This window comes from Stomoxys calcitrans, chromosome 1 (genome assembly GCF_963082655.1).
Source record: "Stomoxys calcitrans chromosome 1, idStoCalc2.1, whole genome shotgun sequence".
In the NCBI taxonomy this organism is placed as follows: Eukaryota; Metazoa; Arthropoda; class Insecta; order Diptera; family Muscidae; genus Stomoxys; species Stomoxys calcitrans.
In genome coordinates, this window is record NC_081552.1 from 212,569,916 (window position 1) to 212,596,783 (window position 26,868).

General features: G+C 37.2%; 1 protein-coding gene across 1 annotated transcript in view; it reads right to left on the minus strand.

Annotated features, from left to right (window-relative positions):
• The window catches only part of LOC106086137 (NGFI-A-binding protein homolog), a 27,283-nt gene extending 1,628 nt beyond the window's left edge, over positions 1–25,655 (minus strand). The window contains 4 exon segments of the mRNA XM_059360322.1: positions 4,746–4,840; positions 6,251–7,167; positions 7,241–7,513; positions 24,831–25,655. Of these exon segments, the coding sequence (XP_059216305.1) occupies positions 4,746–4,840; positions 6,251–7,167; positions 7,241–7,513; positions 24,831–25,308 (1,763 nt within the window). The 5' untranslated portion in view covers positions 25,309–25,655.
• Between the last annotated feature and the right edge of the window lie 1,213 nt (positions 25,656–26,868).

A 26,868-nucleotide genomic window follows, 5' to 3' on the forward strand; every position in this document is an offset into this window, starting at 1 on the left:
AACAAAGAAGTAAATATGGTAGCAGGTACAGAAAGTGTGCTGAGGATATGGAAAAAACACTATTTCAAGCTGCTGGTATCCACTTAGCAGTTCGGCTGAAAAGTAATTAGCAGCAGGAGCCGATAGGTTGCTAACTGAACTGTTTAAGACCGCAGGCGACACTTTGATAGGGCGTATACCCGATGAATGGAAGATCAGCGTACTACGTCCCGTACACAACAAAGGGGAGAAGACAGTATGAGCCAATTACAGTGGAATAAGTCTCCTTCCCATCACATACAAGATACTATCGAATCAACGAAATGATTGGGCCCTATCGGTTCGGCTTTACACCTAGTAAATCCACCAAAGACCAGATATTTGCACTGCGTCAAAACCTGGAAAAGGTCAGAGAAGGCAAAATAAACTCCATCTTTTCGTTGACTACAAAGCGGCCTTCGAATCTATAGATCAAAACCATGTTTGAGTTTGGTATCCCTGCAAAACCTATGCGAATTCGCAGGACGACGCATCTTTAAAGTTCTGCTGGAGAAGATTTTACGAGACGGAGGTGTGTATAGGCGTGACACCTACTCGCCAATGGCGATGACATAGATATTATGGATCTGCCACCGGAAGAAGCAATTGTAGCCTTTGAAAGTATCCGAAGAGAATCACTGAAAGTGGGTTTGCCAGTAAATGCACATAAGACAAAGTGACAACTCCAACAGATAATATTGGCTAACAGATGTTACTGAGAATAGAGCAAACAGTTCAGAAGCAAAGCCACCTCTCGACAGACGAAAATCACAGTATACATGGCACTGAGACTACCCGTGCTGTTGTATGGCTCCGAAGCATGGGTACTTGAGAAAGCATATGAGGTAGTGCTTCAAGTGTTTTAGAGAAAGATTTTTGGTAAAATTTATAAACAAGTCTGCGTTGATGGCGAATATAAGCTTCGTATTTAATACGAGCTGTATGACGAAAGTCGAAAAAGACGTTGTGTTGTTGTTGTAGCAGTGTGTTGTACATTAAGGCGGCAGCCCTTGCCGATGAAGGACGTCATCGGGTCAATCCGGTACGTAAAACCGGCTGCCTTGGGATTGTCGAAAAAGACGACCAAACTGGGTGTCAGAGATGTGCTTGAAAATCTATTCTACTTTCGGCTAGTGAAACAAATTTTTTGCGGTGACCAAAAAAAATTATTCTTTGTCCCTCGACTATGACTTCGAGCGTGGCTGACGGTTTCGTGGAAGCGGCTCCTGAAAAATTCTCCTAGGTCTTGGAGATAAATGTTTATCCATTCACATAGCTCATTGATGTTATTCCCTTCCGTAAGGACAGAGTAGTCATCCAAATTTGCATGTTACTTCTTTTTCACAAAAAGGCTAAGCCAATTTTCATTTAAATATCATTCAAGTGCGGCCCCTTTTACCAATTTTCAAAAACGTCCATCAATTGATGCGAAATTTTGTTTGCTTCCTTATGGCAGACCAAGTAACTGAGGAAAACTCCCCGCTGTCAAAACCCACCAAACGTACATCTGACACGATCAGAGCGATCAAATGAAAAGTATTTAGGAGTGGAGTAGCTATCTAAAATCTTAGTTTAAATGTCTGGCCACTATGTTCACAGCGTGCCTAGGACATGCATATACTCCAAAGGCCTGACAGGAGGCGGAGGAGGTGGTATTTATACCCAAGCCCCGAAAGACAAGTTGTGCGACACCAAAGGCCTACAGGCCTATAAGCCTTACGTCTTTTCTACTCAAAGCCATGGAACGCATTGTGAATACCATGATAAAGAGTAGGACATCCAGCGAACTGCTCAAGTAGAAATAGCTTGCCTATGTCAAGGGTACGTCGGTAGAGACTGCCCTGCACGAGATTGTGCATAAAATAGAAGAATCCTTCGATGCCAAGATGTACACATTGGCGGTATGCATTGATATCGAGGGGGTTTTTAACAATGTGCAGACCGACATACTGAACCAATCCATAGAACAGTACCCGGTGGACCTAGTCCTTGAAGACTGGATAAACCATATGCTAAAGAACAGATGGATACATTGTGGATCCCATGAAATAAATATGAAGGAGAAACTGGCACAAGGTACGCCACAGGGGGCATTTTATCGCCACTCCTTTGGGTGATCACCATAAATAACCTATTACGAATACTGACTGAGGAGGGATTTGAACACCCATCTCCTAAGCAGGCAAAGTTACAATACTTCCAAGGAGAAGGACCGAAAGATTCTTCCAGATGGCATACGACTGGGCTAGACCTAGGGGTTCCAATGTTAACCCAGACAAGACTGAACTCTGCCTGGTGACGTTAAAAAACCTGGAAGGAAGGAAGGGGAGAGGTTTCCGATCGGATATCTGAGATGGCACTTGAGTTCGAGTGAAAGGCACTGCTGCCAGCGGCACGGTCTTGGACTGACGGAACTCTTGTTTTATCATCTGGAAGATTATGCTATACAGATGATCAAAGCTAGCAATCAGAGTGAGCCTGGGGGTCTACATTCAAAACCCAGGAACTCAGATCTGTTTTCGACTGCCTGACCTTAACACGACCCTGCAGGTAGGGATCTAGGCGATCATGAAATGCGTAACGTGTTGTGGTGTTCAAGCAAATACGTTGAGTGTGAACATCTTTACGGATAGTAAAATTGCCATAAGGGCAATAACAACCAAGAAGATAAGGTCACGAAGTGTAGAAAGGAGATTAGCGCTTTCTCTGAGGATGCCACGATCCGCATCATTTGGGTGCCGTCCTTAACGGAGTAAGGAAGGCCAGAGGACTGCCGTCAATAAGCTTGGTTAACCCGAAGCTTTTCGGGTCGACGCAGTTCGAGTTAAGGACGTGGGCGACGAACTTGCGTTTAACACTGTGAAACAGCGAAACGGTCGGTAGAACGATGAAAATCCTATGGGGAAATCTAGATTGTGAGAAGATTATGCTATTGCTGAAAGGAAGGAAGCAGGAGGTGATTATAGTTTTTGGCGGCTAACAGACATCGGTACATAGGTGGGGACACATTACCAGACATGAACCAACTTAGGGGCTTGAAATGAAAAACTATAGGGAGTTTGAGAGTAGCACGGAATTCCCGACTAAGATTTTGTTTTTCGAGGTTACTTTTTATACCCACCACCATAGGATGAAGGTATGTCTACCTCAATCTAGTCATTCCGTTTGTAAAACCTCGAAATATTCGTCTAAGACCCCATAAAGTATATATATTCTAGATCGTCTCAAAGTTCTGTGTCGATCTAGCCAAGTCCGTCCGCCTGACCGTCTGTCGAAATCACGATAGCGGCCAAACGCGTAAAACTAGCCGCTTGAAATTTTGCACAGATACTAAATATTAATGTAGGTCATTGGGGATTGTAAATGGGCCATATCGGTTTAGATATGGATATAGCTCCCATATAAACCGATCTCCCGATTTGACTTCTTGAACCCTTACAAGTCACCTTTGTTGTCCAATTTGGCTGAAATTTTGCATATAGTGTTCTGTTATGACTTACAACAACTGTGGCTAGTACGGTCCAATTCAATCTATAGCCTGATATAGCTCCCATATAACCGATCTACCGATTTGACTTCTTGAGCCCTTACATGACGCAATTTTTGTCCGATTTTGTCCGATTTGGCTGAAATTTTGCATGTGGTGTTTTGTTATGATTTCCTATAACTATTCTAAATACAGTCTAAATCAGTGTATAACCTGATATAGCTCCCATGTAAATCGGTCTCTCGATCATCTTTGTTCAGTTCTTAGAAGCTTTAATTTTTGGTGGTTTGGCAGAAATTTGGCATGTGTAATAAAATTAGGCCCTTCAACGGAATTTCTTTTGTATACATTTTTAGCAGAATCCATGGTGGTGGGTTCCCAACATTTGGCCCGGTCGAACTTAGCACGCTTTTACTTGTTAGTATTTGGAGCGCACAACAAACCAATTAAAGGCTTAGGTGTATGCCCATAGTGACACAGGGCGGATTAATATCCGCATCCTCTTTTCAACCTAACCTAATCTAGTGCAGGTCGGTTAGTACTACAAATATAGTTCCCATATAAACCGATCGCCCGATTTTACTTCTTGAGCCTCTAGAAAGCGCAATTCATATCCGATTTGGCTGAAAGTTTGCACAACGACTTTACCTATTACCTTCAACTATGGTCTGAGTCAGTGTGTAACCTTATATAGCTCCCGTATAAACCAATCACCAGATTTGCCGCCATTCTTATTCGAGGGCGCCATTCTTGTTCGTTTTTGCTGAAATTCTGCACATGATATTTTGTTTCGACTTGCAAGATTTGTGTCAAGTAAACTCCAATTCGGCCCATAAACTGATATAGCTCCCATATAAGCTTATCTCCCGATTGGACGTTTTAGCCTCTAGAGGGTGCAATTATTATTCGATTTGTTGAAAATTTTGCACATAGACTTTTACCGCGGGTTTCAATAACCCCGACTAGTTTGAAAACTTGATATAACTCCCATATAAAGTGATCGCCCGATTTGATTTCTTGAGCCTCAAGAGGGCGCAATTATTTGGCAGACATTTTAAACATTTTATGAGTTCTAACAGTCATGACAATTACGTTCCATAAATAAAAATAGCCATATTTGAAAAATTAATAATGATAAACTTCTCAAATGCCCTGCAGACCTTAACGAGCTTTTACATAGTTTCTTAGTCAAATGATTATCACATATCACCACAATTTAAGCTTTTCTACTGCTACTTACGTGAATTTGGCAATATCGGCTAGATCGAATGGCGGCTTTGCTGCAAACTTCTGGTACATTGCAAATAGGTTGTAACGTGGATCCTCCACTGAATCCTTTAAAGGATTATTTGTTTAATTGTTATATATTTATTTGTGTTTTATATGTTTGGCTATTGAAAGCTCTAGAAAAATAAATACGCAGCAGGTTTTTGTTTTGGGTTTTCTAAAAGCATTTATTGGTTATTCATAATCCAAATAAAAATAAAGCGTAGCGAATACAAGTTTTGCTTTGGAATGATAAAAACATAAACGTAACATAAATAATAATAAATAGTTAAGCACAACACTCTACAAAGCTAATAACAAAATGAAAATATAAGGAAAAACATAAAAATTAACAAAAATTAACTAAAAAACTTTTTTTTAACAAAAGGAAGAGTTGCAAGCTTTGCGGTATGTTAAGCAGTTCTAGGGTTAACTAAAGTAAATAAGAAATTCATTTAACAGTATACCAATAACCAACATTTTCTAATATACTACGTACACTAAAAGGTAAGAACAAGTGATTTTATTATAAAAAGCTTTAAAGTATTTTTAACAAAAAAAAAATATTAAATTATTAATTATAATTAGCGGGTTAGGGTTAGAACTAAGACTAAAATTTAGATATTATATAATAAAAAAGCATTACTACAGGGAAAACAACATGACACCTGTTAAAAAGCTCCACGATTTCAAATTTTAAAAGTTTGCCTGAAACAATAAAGCTTTCTTGTTAAAAGCTTTGTCAGGCATTACCAACCACCACTACATGTTTATTATTGTAAAAAGCTGCCTCAAAGACTTCGATTTCAAAAGCTTTTAAAATAGGCGTGATTAAAAAGCTTTACAAAGAGTTGAAGCATCTAAAATAAAAGCTTTAAAATACAAATAACATCGAGCCTATATGACATGACCAAAAGCTCAAAGTAATTTTTAAGCTCCCTTACGGTGGTAAAAGCTGTAATGGTAAAAAGCATGCCACCCCTTAAAGGAATAATAACAAAAAAAGACATTACTACAGGCAAAACAAAAAGCAAACACCATGACAACACCTGTTGAAAAGCTCTACGATTTCAAATTTTAAAAGATGAAACAATGAAGCTTTGTCAGACAATACCAACCACCACTACATGTTAATTATTGTAAAAAGCTATTCCCAAGGATTCGATTTCAAAAGCTTTTACAGCAGATGCAACTAAAAAGCTTTTGGAAGAGTTGAAGCATCTAAAATAAAAGCTTTCAAATACAAATAGCATCGAGCCTATATGACATGAACAAAAGCTCCATATCGTTTAAAAGCTTTCTTAAACTGGAAAAAGCTGTAATGGTAAAAAGCACGTCACCCCTTTAAAGAAAAACTGTAAAATATAATGAAGCTGTATAAATTGTTGAAGACATTTTCCAATTTTGTTTTAAAGCCATAACCAACAGCAGAAGCCTAGAAAGCTTAAAAGCTCAATTTTCGGTCTTGGTAATTCTTACCCGATTGCTATCGGCTGCCGATAGAGAGGCATCGGATGAGGCCAATCTTTGTCTTTTCAAAGGTGTCGAATTGTTGGTCTCATTCGCTTCACACTCCAACATGGCAGAGGCGGAACGCAGCTGAGAGCCACTCGCTTGATTGCTAACCATTTGCGATAGAAGATTGCCATAACGGGCAATGGAGGCGGAATGACCAAAACCGGCATCTTTGACAATTTGCCGGGCCAAGGGGAAAAGTTCATCGCGTCTTGTCAGCAAGGCGGGTACCAAGCGACACAATTGAGCGGCTGCCTCATTTACACAGACCTCATGAAGCGTCAAAGGTTTCTCCGGGCGACGTTTGCAATCGAAGCGTCCATAAATGGCTGAATACTTACGAATCTCATCCATGCGCCGGGGATCATTTTCACTCATGGCTATGACCTGTTCCAGCTCACGGCTGGTGCGTTTCTTTGAGGTGTGGGCTCGTGGTTCACGTTGCGGCAATTGAGAGGCTATCTTCTCGGCACCCATGGTAATGCGAGCCACTTGCATTTCACTTAACACAGGGGTCAATTGGGGAGAGCTGGAGGTAACCTGGTGCGAGGTGTTGGAGGCAACAACCCCTGCCGTCGCTATGGCAGGAAGATTGACCAAAGCTTGAGGTCTTTCTTGGCTGGTTAGTGAGGTGGAGGGAGGTGGTATAACTAGAGCAGCTGGGTTATGGGTGGGCAAAGCTGGCAAGGAGCATATTTGTGAAAGAATATGAGCCGAAGCTGAGGCGGAAGTCGAGGGAGGAACTGTACTAACCAAGGGAGTGGGATTGAAGGGAGTGCTGGGATTGAAAGTGGGGAATTTGGGTCTCACCGGTCCAGGGGAACGAGAAAGCTCAGAACTATACTGGGGAGTGAAGGATTTGGCAGGAGTTTCATATTGAGCTGCAAAAAGAAGAAAAAAAGAGAAAAAACTTAGTCAAAAATTCTTGCTTTATTGTGTAGCCTTTAAACTTACCGGAATTATGATTAAGAGGCTGTTGAAACTGTGCTGGATTCAAGGCCCATTCATGCAAGGCTTTTTGTAGACGCCTTACATGCAAAGGTTTGGAAGCCATGCCCACCAAGGCCATTATCTCCAAAAACTCTTCTTCACCAGCCTCATACAATTGCTGCACATCATCGCCTCCCATTTCCAGCAGTGTATCATAATAGGCCAACAAACTGGCTTTTTGTAGAACACGATACAGCTGAACCTCGGCTTCATTGCTAGGACGAGAAGTAGCCACCACTGCAAAAGGGAAAAAGGCATTAAACACACACCAAAATTAGTAAAATTTATAATATAACCGGTTTGGTTTTTTTACTCATTTCAATAAAAAAAACTTAAATTGAAATATACGGACTCATTTTTTATCTCTGGCAAAGGAAGAGCAAAGGTTCCCATTGTGTTAAAAAACCATAAGAAAAAAATTAAAATTTTTTTCTTATAAAAAACCCTATGATTTTTCCCCAACTTAACCCTTTCGGAAGGCACAAAAAATCGTAAATCCTTTCAATGAGAAAAAAAACTGGCCTTTGCCTCAATACCCTCAGGCTAAGCCACATCAACAAACGGCAGACCATCAAAACTAATTTGCATAAGGATGTAGGGCCGGTGATCATTTCCTTGGTAGTGTGTGTGTGTGTTTGTTTGTCTGTTTTCAGCATATTTGGGTCTTCATTCATGCCTTGCTTAGGGTAGCATAGTCTGGGTTTTTTTTTGCTGTATGGCAGACACAACATTTGAATACACCACCAATCACTACCAACAAAAAAAAGGATCATCATCAACGCCTGCCTATTCATTTGTTATGCCCAAGAAGTTTTGCTTTTTTTTTTGGAGATTTCTCTAATTTTTGTGAGTATTTTTTTTTTTTGGTTCTTTAATTTCCATCACTTTCAGTTTTTTTCGTAAAGATTTTAGGATTTTTTTTCTATTTAAATATCTGTAAAGGATATTTCCTATATTTAGCGTGAGAACTTCTGTTCAGCATGTCTTTCTAAGCTTTGGTGGTCTTTTTTTATTATTTGTTTTTTTTTTAAAGGTTTTAAAATTCCTGTTTCCTTTGGCTGAGTTGAGAAGAAAAAACACACAGACTAGATAATTTCCTGTTAACATCATGTTAAGTAGCCTTCGATGTCGTGTAATAGACATTCTTATGAAATTGTTAAGCTTCTACTGAGATTTAGGTGGCAAAAACAGAACAGAGGTGGGCAAACTGCAAGGCCAAAAGTAAGTTAATTTTAAACTGTGGCATGAGAATTGCTGATTCGAGAGTCAAAATTAAACGAATTATCAAGACTTTCTTCAGCGCCATCTAGTGGAAGGTTGTTAGTAATAAAACCTTATAGCATTGATAATCTCACCTTACATAAAGGTTAACTAATATCCCAGTAATTTTATGTAGGCTGAAATGTCCACCCGTCCAAACGGCAGTGTTTCAATCGATTGACAAGTTAATGCCTTTACTCTCCAATAGATGGGGCTGCAAATCGGATAAGAATTGTGCCCTCTAGAGGCTCAAGAATTCAAATCATGAAAATGGTTTACAGCCATATCAAAACAAGGACGGATTTGGCCCATTTACAAGCCTAGCTAGCTTTACTCATTCGAAAGTTTGCGTACTTTCGACACCCAGGCAGACGGATGAAGAAATGGACAGACTGACGGACATGATAAGATCGTCTTTGATCTTAAATTGGAAGTAAATTATAAAGCATTATAAGCCATAAGATATATTAACAACCAATCAATATTGTCAAGAGAGATTGAGCAGGCATCGTTAGCCTAATAAGGGTACGAACTCGAATATTGGCACGACAACGCAAGCAAATATTGAAACATTCACAAACTTCTATTTAAATAATCGACAATTCTTCAGCCTAATGCTATCTTGTCCCATACGGCATTTTGACTTTTTTGAGTTAGGATAGAAACTGATCCTTTCAGAATTTTTAAGAATTTTTGACGAATTTTGAAATGTAATTTTGTTTCATATCCACTTTTTATACCCTACACCACCACTGTGGTACAGAGTATTATAACTTTCTACATTTGCTTGCAACCCAAAGAAGGAGAAGAGCTAAACCCATCGATAAGTATACCGATCGGCTTAGAGTCACTTCCTGATTCGATTTAGCTATGTCCATCTGTCTGTCTATGTTAATACGAGAACAAAGTACAGGCCTCAATTTTAATCCGATCATCTTCAAATTTGACACAGACATTTCTAGCCAAGTAACGAAGCCTATTGAAACTGGAAACAAGTAAAAGCGTGCTAAGTTCGGCCGGGTCGAATCATGGATTCTGCTTACAATTTAAACAAAATAAATCTAGCTGAAGAGCATAATTTTATTCTACATGCCAAACTTCTGTAAAACTAGCAAAAATTCAAGATTCTAAGAACCGAACAAGGATGATCGAGAGACCGGCTTGCATGGGAGCTATATCAGGATATAGACTGATTTGGACCATATTTGGCACAGCTATTGGAAGTCTTAACAGAACACCGCGTGGAAAATTTCAGCCAAATCGGACAAAATTTGCGGCTTATAAGGGCTCAAGAAGTCAAATCGGTAGATCGGTTTATATGGGGGCTACATCGGGTTATAGACTTATTTGGACCGTATTTTTGCATAGCTGTTGGAAGTCGTAACAGAACACTACATGCCAAATTTTAGCCAAATCGAACAAAAATTGTGGCTCGTAAGGGCTCAAGACATCAAATCGGGAGATCGGTTTATATGGGAGTTATATCAGATTATATACCGAATTGAATCGTACTTAGCACTGTTGTTGGAAGTCGTAACAGAACACTACATGCCAAATTTTAGCCAAATCGGACAAAAATTGTGGCTTCCAGGGGTTCAAGGAGTCAAATCGGGAAATCGGTCTATATGGGGGCTATAGCAGGTTATAGACCGATTTAGACGGTTCTTAGCACAGAACACTATGTGCAAAATTTCAGCCAAAGCGGAGGAAAATTGTGGCTTCCAGGGGCTCAAGAGTCAAATCGGGAGATCGATTTAAATGGGAGCTATATCTAAATCTGAACGATATGACATTTTTGCAATCCCCAATGACCTATATCAATGTTAAGTATTTGTGCAAAATTTCAAGCGGCTAGCTAAACGCGTTCGACCGCTATCGTGATTTCGGCAGACGGACGGACATGGCTAGATCGATTCAGGATGTCGAGACGATCAATTATATATGCACTTAATGGGGTCCTAGATCAATATTTCAAGGTGTTACAAACGGAATGACTAGATAAGTATACTCCCATCCTATGGTGGTGGGTATAAAAGGGAGGTCCCTTATCATTGAGATTTAACTTGCCGCCGCTGTTCTTTAATGGAAAGTTCATGGGCAATTGGGGCTTTAGGTGGGGATATTACTTACTTACAATCCCCAATCGACAAACATAATTGAGGAAGTCTAACGGACATGGATAGATCGACTAAAATCTGAATACTTCTTTCACTCATGAAGAGCGTATTGAGGTGAGTACTGCTCACTCGCCTGTGAAGAGAAAAATTGCTTGAAAAACATCTTTCATCCCCCAATATTGATGGGATGTGAATTATGCCTTGACAATATCTTGTGCTTTAAAAGGTACTATATAAGTCGAGGGGGCCACCGAAGAGCAGAGGTTTGCATATCCGCCTTTGACGCTGAAGGCCCGGGGTTCGAATGCTGGCGAGAATACCAGCAAACCAGCAGCTGTGGTTGTTCCCTCCTTATGCTCTCCCCGCCTCCAAAAAGTACTATAGGAGTGACTTTTCTATCCCTGGGACATGAGAAACGAGAAAGCAAACATTCTTGCAGGTGTGGGAGCAAATCTTTTGCTGATATTGGTAGCAAACATATGCTCATAAGAGTATGTTTAATTATGCTAAAGGGCGGGCCACCTCACATCGACTTAGTATGGCTTTGCTATCACGAATAAATTATTTTATAGAGTCATAGATCAGTATATTGGGATGTTACAAACGCAATTTGAAGAAACAAACAAAATCAAAAATGTATATAAATTTTTCTCATACATGTTGCTTTCCTTGAAGCTTCTCTTTTCAACTCTCCAGTTACAAAATTTCCCAACACTGTTACATGTCTTCTCCCTGAGAGTTGAGTTAAACATTAAAAGTGTCTCTTTTGCTCTCTTCCCCATGAGGAAAAAACACACCTTTTGCAAAAACTCCCACCAGAAAGCCAAACACTACCCCTAAAAAATACAAGAATGCAAGTATTTCCCTTGGTGTTTTACCATGGGCATAAGTAAAACCTTTCTTTTTTTGGGCCAAGTGACAAAGTGAAGTGAAAGAGACAACTAAAAGGCCAAAACTTGAAGGAAGCAAATGAATAAAAAGCGGAATGTATTTTTGCAGCAATAAATAAATGATACGTGATTTCAATACTAAATATACGAAATGTGGCGGGAAACTGAGACTATGGTGAGTGCTGATCTAAACAGAAAAAGAAGAGGCCAAGAATCAGCAGCAACTAATGCCATAAGAAAAAAAAACTAAACATTATCATGTTGTTACCTTTGCTGATGATGGTGGTGATGCTGAGTTTTTATCATGATCATGATTATTGGTTTCATTAAAATTTACTAGAGTTGCAGCAGAGGGACTCTTTTTTTATTTAATTTTATTTCCTTGCCATGGCCCCTTCTGAACTGTTTAACGGTGGAGCTGGTGGTGACGAAGATGCTACCTTCATTACCTAATGTGATGATGACTACCTACTTGCAAGCTGCTGGCTAGCTGGCCAGCAACCTGCCTGCCTCCCTGCCTGTTTGCCTATCAATGTGCGCATGTGCAACGACGCACTTATGCCACATTGGCTATTTAACAATGCTGCCAAGCAAATGAATGTTGTAGCATTTTGCAAAACATTGTCATTTGCTAAATATGTTGTTTTTTTCTTCTACTGCTACTACTTTTTATTTTCCCTGCATTATGGGCTTCTTTCTGCAAATAAGTAAAATGTGAAAATGAGCGTAAACATGGAAGGGACACTCACTCCCCACCTTTCTCTGCCATCTTTGGCCCAACTGGGTTGAGAGGTGAAAAAAACAACAATATTTTTGTTAAGGAAAATGACAAGCAGTATGGATGGTGAGTTTGTGAGAGAGAGAGGAAAAAAAGGTTGCTAATGTCGAGGGTTGCCAGATGCAAGATTTTGCCAGCAGTAGCCGACAACACTATGAAATTTAAAAAATAATTACAAAAAATTAAGTTGATTATACAAGAGGAGAAAATAGAAAAAACAAATACTAAAATCTTAAGATTTCTATCACTGCAGTCCGAAAAGGTCAATAACCTGAACAGCTTTTGAGCTTCGTTATGGCTCTCAATTCTAACTAAACTCAGTCTTCACCGATGACTCTAAGAAGAAAAGGGATCTGGGAAAAATCTACCATTCTCCAAAATTAGGATTTATGTGTTCAGTGCGGACAATGAGATTTTTATATGCAAGGAAATGAGAAGGCAGACGAATATACTAGAAAGGACTGGTTGCGAGTCTCAAATACGTTCTAATTTTCGAACTATTGAAACCAGTAGTATGGATAGCCAATGCACAGGCGCTGGTTAGGTGGGAATCTAAGCATGAATGACAGATTGCCAGAACTTTTCTCTAGCCAGCCGTCGACTGGAAAAGGACGGATGAACTCTTTGATTTCGGCAAGTGATCGCTATGTGCTATAAGTTATGAAAATATTTTCTTGGGGTTTATCCTCAATGGAAAAAGTCTTAAAAAGTATTTCGAAATTCTGTCTTTAGGGAAAATCCCATCAACATTTTGTCTTTAAAGAATTGTTGTTGTGTCGTGTTATCATTTTTTTTCGATCGAGAAGATTTCAAAAAAATTTGGACCATATTTAACACAGCACCTTGCACCCTCCAGAGGCTCAAATAATTAAAACCCAAAACCGGTTTATATGGCAGCTATATCGAAACATGGACCGATTTCGATCATTTACAATTCCAACCGACCTACACCAATAAAAAGTATTTGTCCAAAATTTCAAGCGGCTAGCTTTACTTCTTTGAAAGTTAGTGTGCTTTTATCCGACAGACGGACGGATATGGCTAAATCGAGTTAAAATGTCTTGTAAAAATAACGGGATTTTCAATCTCAAAAACTTAAACCGGTTGTTTAAAAAATATTACGAATAGTTCGAAAATTGGTTTTAAAAAAAATGTGGTTTATAGAACACCCTGAACCAGAGGCAGGTATATAAATTTGACCCTTCCCCTTTTTTGCATTTTGTCCCTCTTGATGGGTTTCTGGCTTTTAAGTACCTAATTCCCCATTTGGTGTACTTCTGAGGGGTAAAACTGTTTGACCTCACTCTCCCTCAGAGAAGATCTGGCAACTGTAACAGCTACACTACAACAACACAAAAACCTTAGAATCAGTTTCTTTAGCACTTGCCATCAGCAGCAGCAGCAGCAGCCGAAGGAGGCCTAGTGGCTGGTGGTGGCTGTGTAGCAACAGCCAAACAACAGTATTTATAATGACATACGACGCCACATGCCTAAGTACCCGCCAACATTTTAAAATGACAAAATCGATACACGAAAAAAATCCAGCTAACAGACATGAACGAAAAAAAAACAGTAGCAAGCAACAACAACATAACAGCTAGGAAGAAAAAGACGATGACGTTGGTGTGTCTACGTGTGCCGTCTGTCTGTGTGTTTGAGTGCGGTGGTAATGTTCCAGTAGCTGTTGGTGCTGATGACTGGTGGTTTCAGCGCTGCTGCTCTGCATGTGTAATATTAAATGATCCCCACAATAAACAGAAGCAATGATGGCAACTAAAAGATGCAACAACATCAGAAAAATTACCACAGCGATTGGTCATTTAAAGCAATTGATTATTGGCAAAGCCAGAAGAAAAACTCTGTAGCACCAAAGTGCTACAAGGAAAAAAAAACTTAACTCCAAAGGCCAGCCAGCCATCACCTTCATCATCATCCTCGTCGTCCTGAGGACCATGATCATAAAGAGCAAAAGCACAACTATTTCTCATATAGAATGATCACACACACACACACACACATACACTCACATGCAACAAAACGCATAAGACAGTTTGTTTTTATGAGGCCACAATGATAAATTAAAAAAGAAAATGTTTTTCTTAAATGGCCAAATTCTTGTCGATCAAAATTCTTTTGGAGCCACCACCACCATCAGCACCACCAACTATCATAAAAAACCCCAATGAATCGTTACCACCGCCGTGGTAATCTAGAAAAACAAGGCAACAGCAGCCAGCCAGCCAGCCAACCATACAGACAGACAGACAGACATCAGCATCAATTGAAAGACGTGCTAATGGCCAATATTGACCAGTAGCCAGTGTGAGTATGTATTTGGAAGGGTGGCATCATGGTAAATAAGGAAAAAAGCATCCTTCAGAATTAAAAGAAATGCTTTGGAATTTACAAAGTTGCAAGGAAAAAGATACAAATCTTTTTCCCTACGTTTTGAGGGTTTGTTTTTTTTTCATTTTGAAGAATTCTTTTTTCTTTCTCTCAACTTTTTTAAAGTAAATCTTGAAAAAGCCATAAAAATTGACAAAAGAGTTGTGTATTTTTTTTTTCAAAAAGGACAATAATAAAAATGCAATTGGCATATAAAAACAAATTGCATTCTTTGAAATAATAATAATAAGCAATGGTGCTTTTAAGACAAAATTGCTGTTGCAGTGGCTAGACCCCAGAGGGACATGAACTGGTGATATGAATTGTAATGTTTTAAACAAAATGTTAAGTATTCTAAATGGTGGCAATGAACTTTTGCATTCGGAAGCCGGAAATCGGTATACAACCTGATATAGATCCCTTATTAACCGATCTCCCGATTAGTCTTTTACAGTGCCTGGAAGCTTAAATTTTAGTTTGATTTGACAGCAATTTGGTACGTTATGTACAATTACAGGAGGCCGACACTCTCTCAAAGTCGAATTCTCATGAAAGCGGTTTCCAAAGGGAAAAGTGCCTCACAAATGTTGCCAGCATTAGGAGGGGAAACCCACCGCTTTCTTGATTCGAACCCAGGCATTCAACGTCATAAGGGGACATGCTAACCTCTGCGCTACGGTGGCCCCGAATTTAGCACGTTTTTTTCTAATTTTGGCTCAAATGTTATTTTATACCCTCCACCATAGGATGGGGGTATACTAAATTCGTCATTCCGTTTGTAAAACCTCGAAACATTCATCTAAGACCCCATAAACTACATATATTCTTGAAGACATTTTAAGTCAATCTAGCCATGTTCATCTGTCCGTCCGTCTGTCCGCCCGACCGTCTATCTATCCGTCCTTTCGACCATCCGTCTGTCTGTCAAAAGCACTCTTAATTTCGAAGGAGTAAAGCTAGGCGCTTGAAATTTTGCACGAATACTTCTTATTAGGGTAGGTCGGTTGGGATTGGAAATCGGTCCATATTTGATATAGCTGCCATATAAACCGATCTTTAGTCTTGACTTCTTTAGCTTCTAGAGGGCGCAATTCTTGTCCCATTTGGTTGAAATTTTGCATGAGGTGTTTTGTGCTACATATAATCTAAATCAGTCTATAACCTGATATAGCTGCCATATAAACCGATCTCCCGATGAGACTTCTTGAGCCTTTAGAGGGCGCAATTGTTATCCAATTTGGCTGAAATGGTTTTAGTATGACTTCCAACAACTGTACCATGTATGATCTAAATCGGTTCATAACCTCATGTAGCTACCATATAAACTTGTATGGCATGACATGTACAGTCCATATGGGTCAATAACTCATAGATATATAAAAATGTTATTCCAAGAACTTGACTGATGGAGGGTATATGAGATTCGGCCCGGCCAAACTTAACACGTTTTTACTTGTTTAACTCATAATTCACAATATGGCTTATGGATACCTGCAATTATTTCAAACCATGCAGATGTCACCAAATTTGCCCATGGACGTTCCATTAAGGAACAGGGTAAACTTCTCACATATCAATGAGTGCTGTGCGTTTCAAATTTAAGCTCAATAACAAGGGGCCTTGTATAGCCGAGACCGAATGGGGTGCCGCAGTGGGACACCACTTTGGGGAGAAGTTTTTACATAACAAAGTGCATCATAAATGTCGCCAGCATTAAAGGGGATAACCACCGTTTTTTCTGATGTTCTCGCCAGGATTCGAACTCAGGCTTTCAGCGTCATAGGCGGACATGCTTACCTCTGCGCTAAGGTGGCCTTACTTTAACTATTAAAAGATAAAGTCATTGATCGATTCACAACAAAACTTTTGTGTATGATTACATTAGGTACTCTCAGATGATGATGTGTTTGCCATATGTTATGTCTAGAGTACGAATTTCTATGCAAAATCGAAATTTTGCTATCTAGTATATGGAAAATATGTTGATAGCTTAGAGTAAAATTAAATTTTGTAAACTTGGGACTTGGGATCATCGAAAACCAAAATTTTATTACACAATATCATCTTATTTGGCATATAATATGTGGCAAACTTTTGAATCCGGACTCTAGTAATATCCTATTCATTGTCCATATGTACTAATTTGGTATATCAATCACAACCAATCAGACATACTAAATTAATTTTACGAATGCGATGCTTCATATCGTCCCCATATCCGCATATCGTCAAATTAACCATTTGCTTTTCAACCTCATTTGATAGCCCACCACACTTGTCGTTCTTTCGCTCTCTTGATTCCTCCCACATTCGTAGTATGAGTTTGACATATTAGTTTCTATTGCATAGTGATTAAGGCAAGAGGTTCAATTAGAAGTGTTTCAGTGAAAATTGTATATTTCAGTGTTTGATTAGAAGAATCACTAAATAAATAAACTAAAATAAGAACAACTATAATGTTATGAATGTGTAGTGAGTGTAAAACAATAAAACATTTGCTGATCATTGGAGCAAAAAATGAAAAATATCAAAATCATTTTTCATGCATTTGACACTTGATTTGGCTCTCCGGATCTCTCTCTCTCTTTTTCATATCTACCCTACTAGCTTTGTTGTTGTTAAGTGAATGCATCTTAACTTTCGAAAATGGTGCCAATTTGTGTAACAAAATGGATAATGAAATATGTGTTTGTAATGAAGGAAATACATGTGCATAAAAAAACAAAATGAAAATTAATAAAATGAAATATGATAAAATAAAATAAAATAAAATAAAATAAAATAAATTTAATTAAAATAAAATAAAATAAAATAAAATAAAATAAAATAAAATAAAATAAAATAAAATAAAATAAATTAAAATAAAATAAAATAAAATAAAATAAAATAAAATAAAATAAAATAAAATAAAATAAAATAAAATAAAATAAAATAAAATAAAATAAAATAAAATAAAATAAAATAAAATAAAATAAAATAAAACAAAATAAAATAAAATAAAGTAAAGCAAAGTAAAATAAAATAAAATAAAAAAATAAAATAAAATAACGTAAAATAAAATAAAAATAAATATAGTGATTGCAAAAGTATTAAAAAAGAATTCTAAAAATTGTGAAAAAATATGCAGGGTTTGTAAAAAGAAAATATTTAAACATAAAGTGTACTAAATTCAATTGTGTAAATAAGTGAAATTCCTTAGTTTACTTTTGTCAAATCCAACTCAAATTTGGAGATTGAAAACTTTTCAAAAATAAAAAAAATGTTTAAAGAATTTAAGCAAGAACGGTATAAAAGCGAAACATTTCAGTTCAAAAATCAATGCTAGTTAATCATGAACAATTGAAGGAGCATTAAAAGGAAATTTGACTTGGAGTTTTTCATTAGCATGAATGCGGTTAACATTGACTTCAAGGTTAGTTTCTCATAATTTTCATATAGTATAGTCATGAATGTAAGAAGGGAAATACTCCAAAATGTCGCAATAGAGACAAATTTAGCAAATTAAATCCATCAAGATCAAATGAATGATCACAAGAATTCATTCATTTAAATTGTTAACTGCAAAATATTGTAGACAAAGGAAATGTAAAGAGTCATAACAATTTGTTCAAAAAATCTTTAGCAGATCAGAGAAAATGTCAAATTCTCTGTCGTTTATATGTGAGTGCGCCAAGAACCCAGGCGATATGGAATGGAGAACTTTTGAGTTATTTTATTAACATGATGAGTTTCAAAGTCTATACCTTTCCTACGTCAGTGACAATATTCTTAATTATTTACTTTAAAAGCGAAGAGTAATGAACTTGTCACCAAATTGATGGAGTTCTTTGGGTAAATTACTCTCAAGAAGTTATTGTTTCTATGAGTTTTTAAAAAATAAATTTATAGATTTTCATTCAAATCGGGACACAAAAATCACCCCACTGGATCACTCGTTTTATTTAATCACATGGCAGTCGGTTGTACGTACCGGATTGACCCAATGGAGTTCTTCATCGGCAAGGGCTGCCGTCTCAGTGTATAACATACTGCTACAACAACAAAACGTTTTATTGATTGAAAGACCATCGTTATCGTTATCATTGTGCATCATATCTGTCTTCTGACCAGCCCATAGCTCATAACTTAAATTGTTTTAAAAACTTTAAGTATTGACTCCTGCTTTTGAATGCTGGAGAGAACATCAGAAACAAGTGTTCAGCTTTGATTATGTCTTCGCTAATGCCTTCGACATTAGTGAGGCCTTAAGCCATGCAAGACTTCTCTACTAAATGGTTTCGCTCCGCGGCAGGGCATTAAGAGTCGGTTTAAAAATGAGGTTCGTTATCTTGAGATAAGACTGATTGGTTATATGCAAATTTAATTAGAATTTTTAAATTTAATATTAAAGGAAATATTTTTTATATATATTTTTTTTAAAGAATTCTATAGAAATTATTTTTTTTACAAAAGTTTCTAAGTCTTATTAAAAAACATTTTTTTTAGAACTTGATTTCAACAAAAGGACAAGCCTAAGAAAAGATTATCAAATTAACTTTTTATCATCTGGTTGACAATCTTGTTTTTGTATTACTTCAATTTTATAAAATTTCTCCTTAAATAATAAACTGTTCCATAATTGCAATTAACTCTTTGACAACCTCTATTAAAATAAAAAAAATTTTTTTGACATACTTATTTTTTGCCAATATTAAAATTTTTCCTAAAATAACAGATTCGACCCGTTTTTCTGGTTTTAATTTCAAACCAGTAACGGTTGGAATTAATTTTAACGTTTCCAATTCCTTTATATCACTTCAAATGTGTTTCATCTTTTTTTTTGATAACAATAAAGGAAATCACCCCTAAACAAAACCCGAACTAAAAGACAATATCCAATCATATTTCCTCAATCTCAAAACTAGTTGTCTTTGTCAGTTAGTAAAACAAGGGCTGCCATAGGTTGAATAGAAAAAAACTATTACAGAGTAAGAACAAAAAAACAACTACCCCCTAAGGAAGAGGGTAGTTGGGAATAATCTACCCCTGAAGTGGAGTTTATACATATGTATGTTAGGGGTTTCTTATAAAAAAGACATCAATGTTTAGAATAAACTCCAATCAGATTCTTGTTTGGTTTATATATAAAAAATCTTAGTTGAAAAATCTTTTCAATGCAAATTACTCTAGAGAATATACAGAAGAAAAGGATTAGCCTGTGGTGCCGTTGAAATACCTGAACATACAAAGTCCATTAAGGGTCGTTTGATAGAACAACGGCTTTGTTTTCTTCGCTTTATGATTTGTTACTCGTATTGTACAAGCCAGTAAAAGTTGAAAACTGAGATATTTGTACAGTTTATAAGGTAATGGGTAATGCAAGAAAGTCATTAAATTTTTGGCAAATTGTTTATTCCCAAAAAAAAAATATATATATATATATCCTTAAATTAGCTCATTAAAGCCTGACCCTTGTCCGATTTTGTAGAAATTTTACATATTCATTATTTAGAGCATTTACATTGACGTAGTATTTATTTATTTTTTATTTTTTAATTTTTTAGCACTTTTGTTTTTAAATTAAAAAAAATTTTTAACTTTTTGAAAAAAAAAAAATTTAATTTATTTTCTAAGCCACTATGTTTTCCCAACAAGAAACCATTATTTTCTTGATATTTTATGATTATTTACTGAAGAAAAGAGGATTTTATGTTATACCTTTGACCATAAATCGCCATAAATTTATTTTTTTAATATATTGAATGCCCAAAAAGTAAGTGCGGATTTTTCATATAGTCGGCGTTGACAAATTTTTTCACAGCTTGTGACTCTGTAATTGCATTCTTTCTTCTGTCAGTTATCAGCTGTTACTTTTAGCTTGCTTTAGAAAAAAAGTGTAAAAAAAGTATATTTGATTAAAGTTCATTCTAATTTTTATTAAAAATGCATTTACTTTCTTTTAAAAAATCCGCAATTACTTTTTGGGCAACCCAATAGAACCCATCAAATAAAAATTACACTTATCTGGTTCCCTGAAATCTCGCTCCTAAGAATTTTGATAATAATTTTTGTTTAATTAATTTGTTTTTGGATATAAAAAATTGTCCACTTTCGACTAGCCGGTTGTCCTCCAAAACATGACCTTATATGACCAGTTTCATTCATCTATTTTACGCCAATCCAAATTTCATTACCAAATTTGGACTTCTTTTTTATGGTTCAATTAATGAAATACTAACGAAAAACTATACGTCACCGAAATACTATTTAGTATCAGTCTATGGAACTGCCCACATGGATTTGCATTTGACAAGAGTTTTTAATTGTAGTTGTGCCTGGGAAACCTTCGTTACCAGAAGGATTATAAAAAGCCGAAAGTACCCTAGGAAAAAGGTTTGCGTAGAAATATTCCTAGCAGAGCAATGTCTATATCTTTGTTTGTGAAGACTTTTTTGTCGGTTTTTATTTGAATGGATCATACTTGGCACAGATATTGAAAGTCAGAACAGAAGTCATTGTGCAAAGTTTCAGCCACATTAGGTGAAAACTTAGGCTTCTAGGGGACCAAGAAGTCAGATCCGGCGATCGGTGTATATGGGGGCTATACCAGCTTATAGTCCAACACTGATATTAAAAGAAGCCCTTGTGTCAAATTTTAGCTATATCGGGTGAAAATTGAGGCTTCTAGGGATTCAAGAAGTCAAAACCGGAGATCGGTTTATATAGACCGCTTTGAATCATACTTGGCGCGGAAGTTGGATTTGGGAAGTCATAACGGAAGTCTGTGTGGTAAATTTCAGACAAATCAGGTGAAAATTGAGTTACGATTTCTGGGGGTTAAAAAGTAAAATCTGGGGATAGGTTTACATTTTGGCTATATCCAAATTCAAACGATATGACCTATTTGCAATCCTCAACGGCCTACATCAATAAGAAGTGTTAAAAAACTAAATATCCCAGGAACAGGTGATACTTCTCTCATATCAATGAGTGCAGTTTGATTAAAATTTATGCTAAATGATGACGGGCCTCCTTTATGTCCAAAAGGCATGCCGCATAGCTACACCACTTGGTAGAGAAGTTTTAACAAGGCAGGATAACTCACAAATGTGAAGGGATAACCACTGCTGAACATTTTTCTGATGTTCACCCCGGGATTTGAACCCAAGCATTTGGCTTCATAGGCGGCCTCCGCCAATAAAAAGTATATGTGCAAAATTTCGAGCGGCTAACTTTAAGCTGTCGACCGCTATCGCGATTTCGGCAGACGGACAGTCGCACATGGCTAGATCGACTCAGAATTTCGGGACGATTAAGAAAAGGCAAGATCGGAGGTCAATGTATATAGCAGTTATATCAAAACATAGATCGATATGTCCCATGTACAACCCCAACCGACCTACAATAATAGGAAGTTATTGTGCAAAATTTCAAGCTCCTAGCTTTTATCTATCGAAAGTTAGTTTGCTTTCGACAGACAAACGGAAATAGCGAGTTGTTTTGAACCTCCAGTCATCCAACCCAAATATGATCCACATCGGACTTTATTAGGATATAGCTGCAGTATTGGCTGATCTGCCTATTTGAGGTCTTAAGACAATAAAAGCCTCATTTATTACCCGATTTCGCTGAAATTAGAAACAGTGATTGTTTTAAGCCTCCTGTCGTCCAACCCGAATATGGTCAGATAAGTTCATATTTGGATATTGCTGCCATATAGACCGATCTGCCAGTTTAGGATTTTAAGCCCATAACTTCTGCATTTATCATCCGATTTCGCTGAAATTGTAGTGGATATCCAAAGTTCGACACGCCCGAACTTAACAGGTTTCTACTTTTTGGATGTATGGTGAATCGCGATTACACCAAGTGTCTTCAATGTTGTTCTTAGCATTGACGATTAGTTTGTATCGGAATAGTGGAGAATAAAGCTTCCTTCTCTCTCTAAAAATGCTAAGGAGTGTTAGAGGACTTATTGAACCATGTTTTGAAAACAAAAGCGTGCTCTACACCGTACTAAATAGTAATTGGGTATGTAGAGCACCTTAATAAATTTGACAATGGTGTTGTTGAAGATACATGGTGTATCAGAAATCGCGATCCACCATGTCAGTCTTTGCTATGAAATTCTTCGAATAAAAAGCATTGAATATGATTTCGAGCTGGAATATGTTCGAAAAATCACGATAATATTTTAAAGATAAACAAGTAAAAGCGTGCTAAGTTCGAACGGGCCGAATCTTGGGACCCCACCATAGATGCTGCGAAAAATTTTAATAAAATGAATTAAGCTGTAGGGAATAATTTTATTCTACATACCAAACTTCTGTCAAACCAGCTAAAATTAAAGCTTCTAGGAGGTTAAGCTTCTATCAGGTTAAAGACCGATTTGGACCGTATTTAGGACAGTTGTTGAAAGTCACAACAGAACACAATGTGGAAAATTTTAGGTAAATCGGACAAAAATTGTGACTTCCAAGGGCTATCGGTTCATATGGGAACTATATCAGGTTAAAGGCTGATTTAGACCGAACTTAGCACAGTTGTTGAAAATCATAGCAGAACACGATGCGCAATTTCAGGCAAAACGGACAAAAATTGCGGTTTGTTTGGGGTCAAGCAGTCAAATCGGCAGATCGGTTTATATTAGAGCTATAAAAGATAATAAACCCATGTGGACCGTACTAGGCACAGTTGTTTGAAGTCATAGTGTAACATTATGTGCAAATATATAGCCAAATCAGACAAAAATTGCGGCTATCAGGGGCTCAAGAAGTCAAATCGGGAGGTTTATATGGGAGCTATATCAGGTTATAGACCGAATTGGACTGTACTTGGTATTGTTGTTGGAAGTCATAACAAAACAGTTTATAGAAAATTTTAGCCAAATCGGATAAAAACTGCGCCTTCCAGTTCCAGGGGCTCAAGAAGTCAAAGCGGGAGATCGGTTTATATGGGAGTTATATCTTAATCTGAACCGATTTAGCTCATTTGCAATCCCAAAGACCTACATTCATATTGAGTATCTGTGCATAATTTCAAGCGACTAGCTTTACGCGTTCGTGAATTCGCAGACGGGTGGATGGACGGACATAGCTAGATCGACTTTTTTTTTATAAATTTTATATTTTTAAAAGTTATGAGATGCGAAACTTCTATAAAACATATAAAAATAATTTTTTATGAAAATTTTATTTAAAAAAATAACGCTTTCCTCGAAAAGAGAAAAAAACTTCTTTATTCGAAATTAGGCAAAAAGGATTTTCTTATGACTCTTAATATTTTCGATTCAGATTAAGATATAGCTGCCATATATGTATATCGAAATGTGATAGAATTGTTAAATAACCCATCTGAAAACATCCGGCGAGGTCCATCACAATTGGTTTAGAATACGATATAGCTTTCACTTTGTACATATAGGGTAGGTGTATAGGTGTAGGGTATTATGCAGTCGGCACTGCCCAAATTTTGCCTTTCCTAACTGGTTTTTTATGATTCTTTCCCTACAACGAATTACCTTTCGTTTAATATATATATTGTGCGATTTGGTTAACATGTCCTATTGAAAGGGGTTTTGGGTGGGGCGTTCCCCAAGTATCTTGACCCCAATATTTTTTAAGATTTCATATAAAGCGTTGCATACAACTCCGAAAGCTGACATTTTACAAGATACAGATGATGGGAAGCTTGCACCCCCTTCGCATAAAATAAAACACCAAACTTTTGTATATTAGATAGATCTTCAAGATCATTTAAAGGTGCAGGCAAACGTGGCGCAGAGGTAAGCATCTCGGCCTTTGACGCCGGCGTGAACATCAGAAAAATGTCCAGCGGTGGTTATGCACTTACTAATACTAGTAGCAATATTTGTGAGTTATCCTGCCATGTTAAAACTTCTCTACCAAGTGGTATCGCAAACCGTTCGGAGTAGCCATCAAAATGGAATGCACTCATTGATATGAGAGTAGTATTCCTTGTGCCTTAATGGAATGTTCATGGAAATTTAGTGGTAATAGATCTTCAACACCTTCGCTTTTATCTCATTTTCCAATTTGTTACATTCCTTATTATCCTTTGCACAGGGTGATGTAAAGCTTTACTCTAAATTCCTTTAAATTTAAATATAAAAAACTTGTACTCACTTGTTCCATTGGCATTGCGGCCAAAAATCTTATTCGGTGGACTCAATATGGGACTGGAAGAAGCCGACGGCGCTGCAGACAGTGATCTTTGGCCTTCTGAAATGCCACTGGCCAGCGAAAGATTATTGCTATCATCCTGTTTGCCAGTATCCAAAGGTAAAATTTGCAATAGAGGTGTATGCTGTTGATGTTGTAGAGAGGTCGAGGTGAAGGCAGCTGATGTTAGAGATGGCGGTAGACTTACTGAAGCGGCCAAGTTGCCGCTACAACTACTACTAATTGCCGCCGCTGTCGCTGATGTGGATGAAGTTGTCAAAGCCAAAGGTGTGGACATGGCCGCTGTTGCAGATGACGATGTGGTTGCTAATGGTGTGGAGGAGGTTATTGAAACGCTGACATTTGAGGGATTTGTGGTATTGGCGGATGTTGTTGTTAGACATTGAGCAACCGATGCTGAACTTCCGTTGGACGTTTCCATTTTTGTTTTGTTTTTATTTTTTGCACAACGTACACACAAAACCAAATGCCCCAACAAAAACAAAACTCACACAAACAACACTGTCTCAAAGAATGCAAGGAAGGGACGACGCAGGACAACAGTGAAGAACTAAAGCCCGAAAACAAAAACACTTCCAAAGGACAAACATGCAAAACTACAATTTTAACTACCCAAAACACATTAAAAATTATTTTTAAACTAAACTCAAAACCAAAAAAAAAAAATATTAAATTTAACTAAACAGTGATTAAATTAAACACGTTTTTCTTGAGTTTTATGTTACGAGTTCTTATTTCCAAGAAATAATACTATTGCTTTCGAAGAAAACAAAATTATTTTATTTTTTTAAGAATTAAATCTTTCGCTTGTTTTTTTTTTTTGTTTTCGCTTAAAAATGTAGTACCGCTCTTGTCGAGATCAGACTGCGTTCTGTTGAGGCTCAATTGAAGTGGACACTATCGTAACCCTTGCACGACGCAAACTCAGCAGCCGCACACACAACCTTCACACACACACGCATGCACACACTCGGGCCTTTTTAGTCCAAAACAAAATCTGGCAGAACTTCTTTTTGTCCCCACACACAAGGAAATTGACTAAAACATCCTAGGGGTAAGAAAAAAATCTTCAAAATTGTCCATAAGCGCGCATGCGTGCTGGCATACATTCACCCCTTTCAATGGTCGAATGGTGCTCTCTTATGCAAATGAGGTGGAAAGGTTGTGGAATGGGGTTAAAGGCTAACTAGAATCTTTGCTCTCTCACCCATTGCCATGAAGAGAGAGAGAGAGAGAGAGATTAGAGAGTGCATATGGAGTGCCAAGCAAGCATTCTCTTTAAGACGTTCAATAATAAATAAAATCTTATTGGAAATATTTTTTTATTTATTAAGGAATTTCTAAGGACACTTTACTCTCTTGCCTTCTCCCAACTCCGCCTTTGAGAGTTCGGTTGAGTTTATGTGTTTTTTTCCTGTTTAGAAACCAACAAATAAACAACGATTGTTGTTTTCTTTCTCTAACAGCCCCTTTCAAAAGGTCCTTCTTGTATAGACTCAAAAACCTGAAGATTGTTATTATTTGCATAACAATAACCATTAGGCCTTTTTCTTTTTCTTTATATTTTTTCTCCTTAGTATGGGTGCCAACTAGCGCACTGAGATGTTGATATATAAGAAGGCTTTTAAATAACTATTTCTCTCTTTTTCACTCGCTTTCATAGGGTATATGAAAAAAAATGGTAGGCATTTTTTTCTATGGTTTTCCAAGATTTCTATTCATTTGTTTTCAAGGTGCCATGTCGTAGGCCTTGAAATTGCTTCTTTATGTTAGCTCCTTAAGTTTCAGGAAGCTGTCATTAGATTTTGGCGCAAATATTTTTTTGCTTCCAGAATTTTTTTTTATTATAGAAAATAACGGCTTTCTTAAGGCCAATAAATTGTTTTTTTTTTTGCTATCGTATTGTATTTTTGTAATGAATGCAGTCTTCAATTTTCTAACGGCTCTTTTTAAGGAAGCTGTCTTTAGCAGTCGTCTTCAC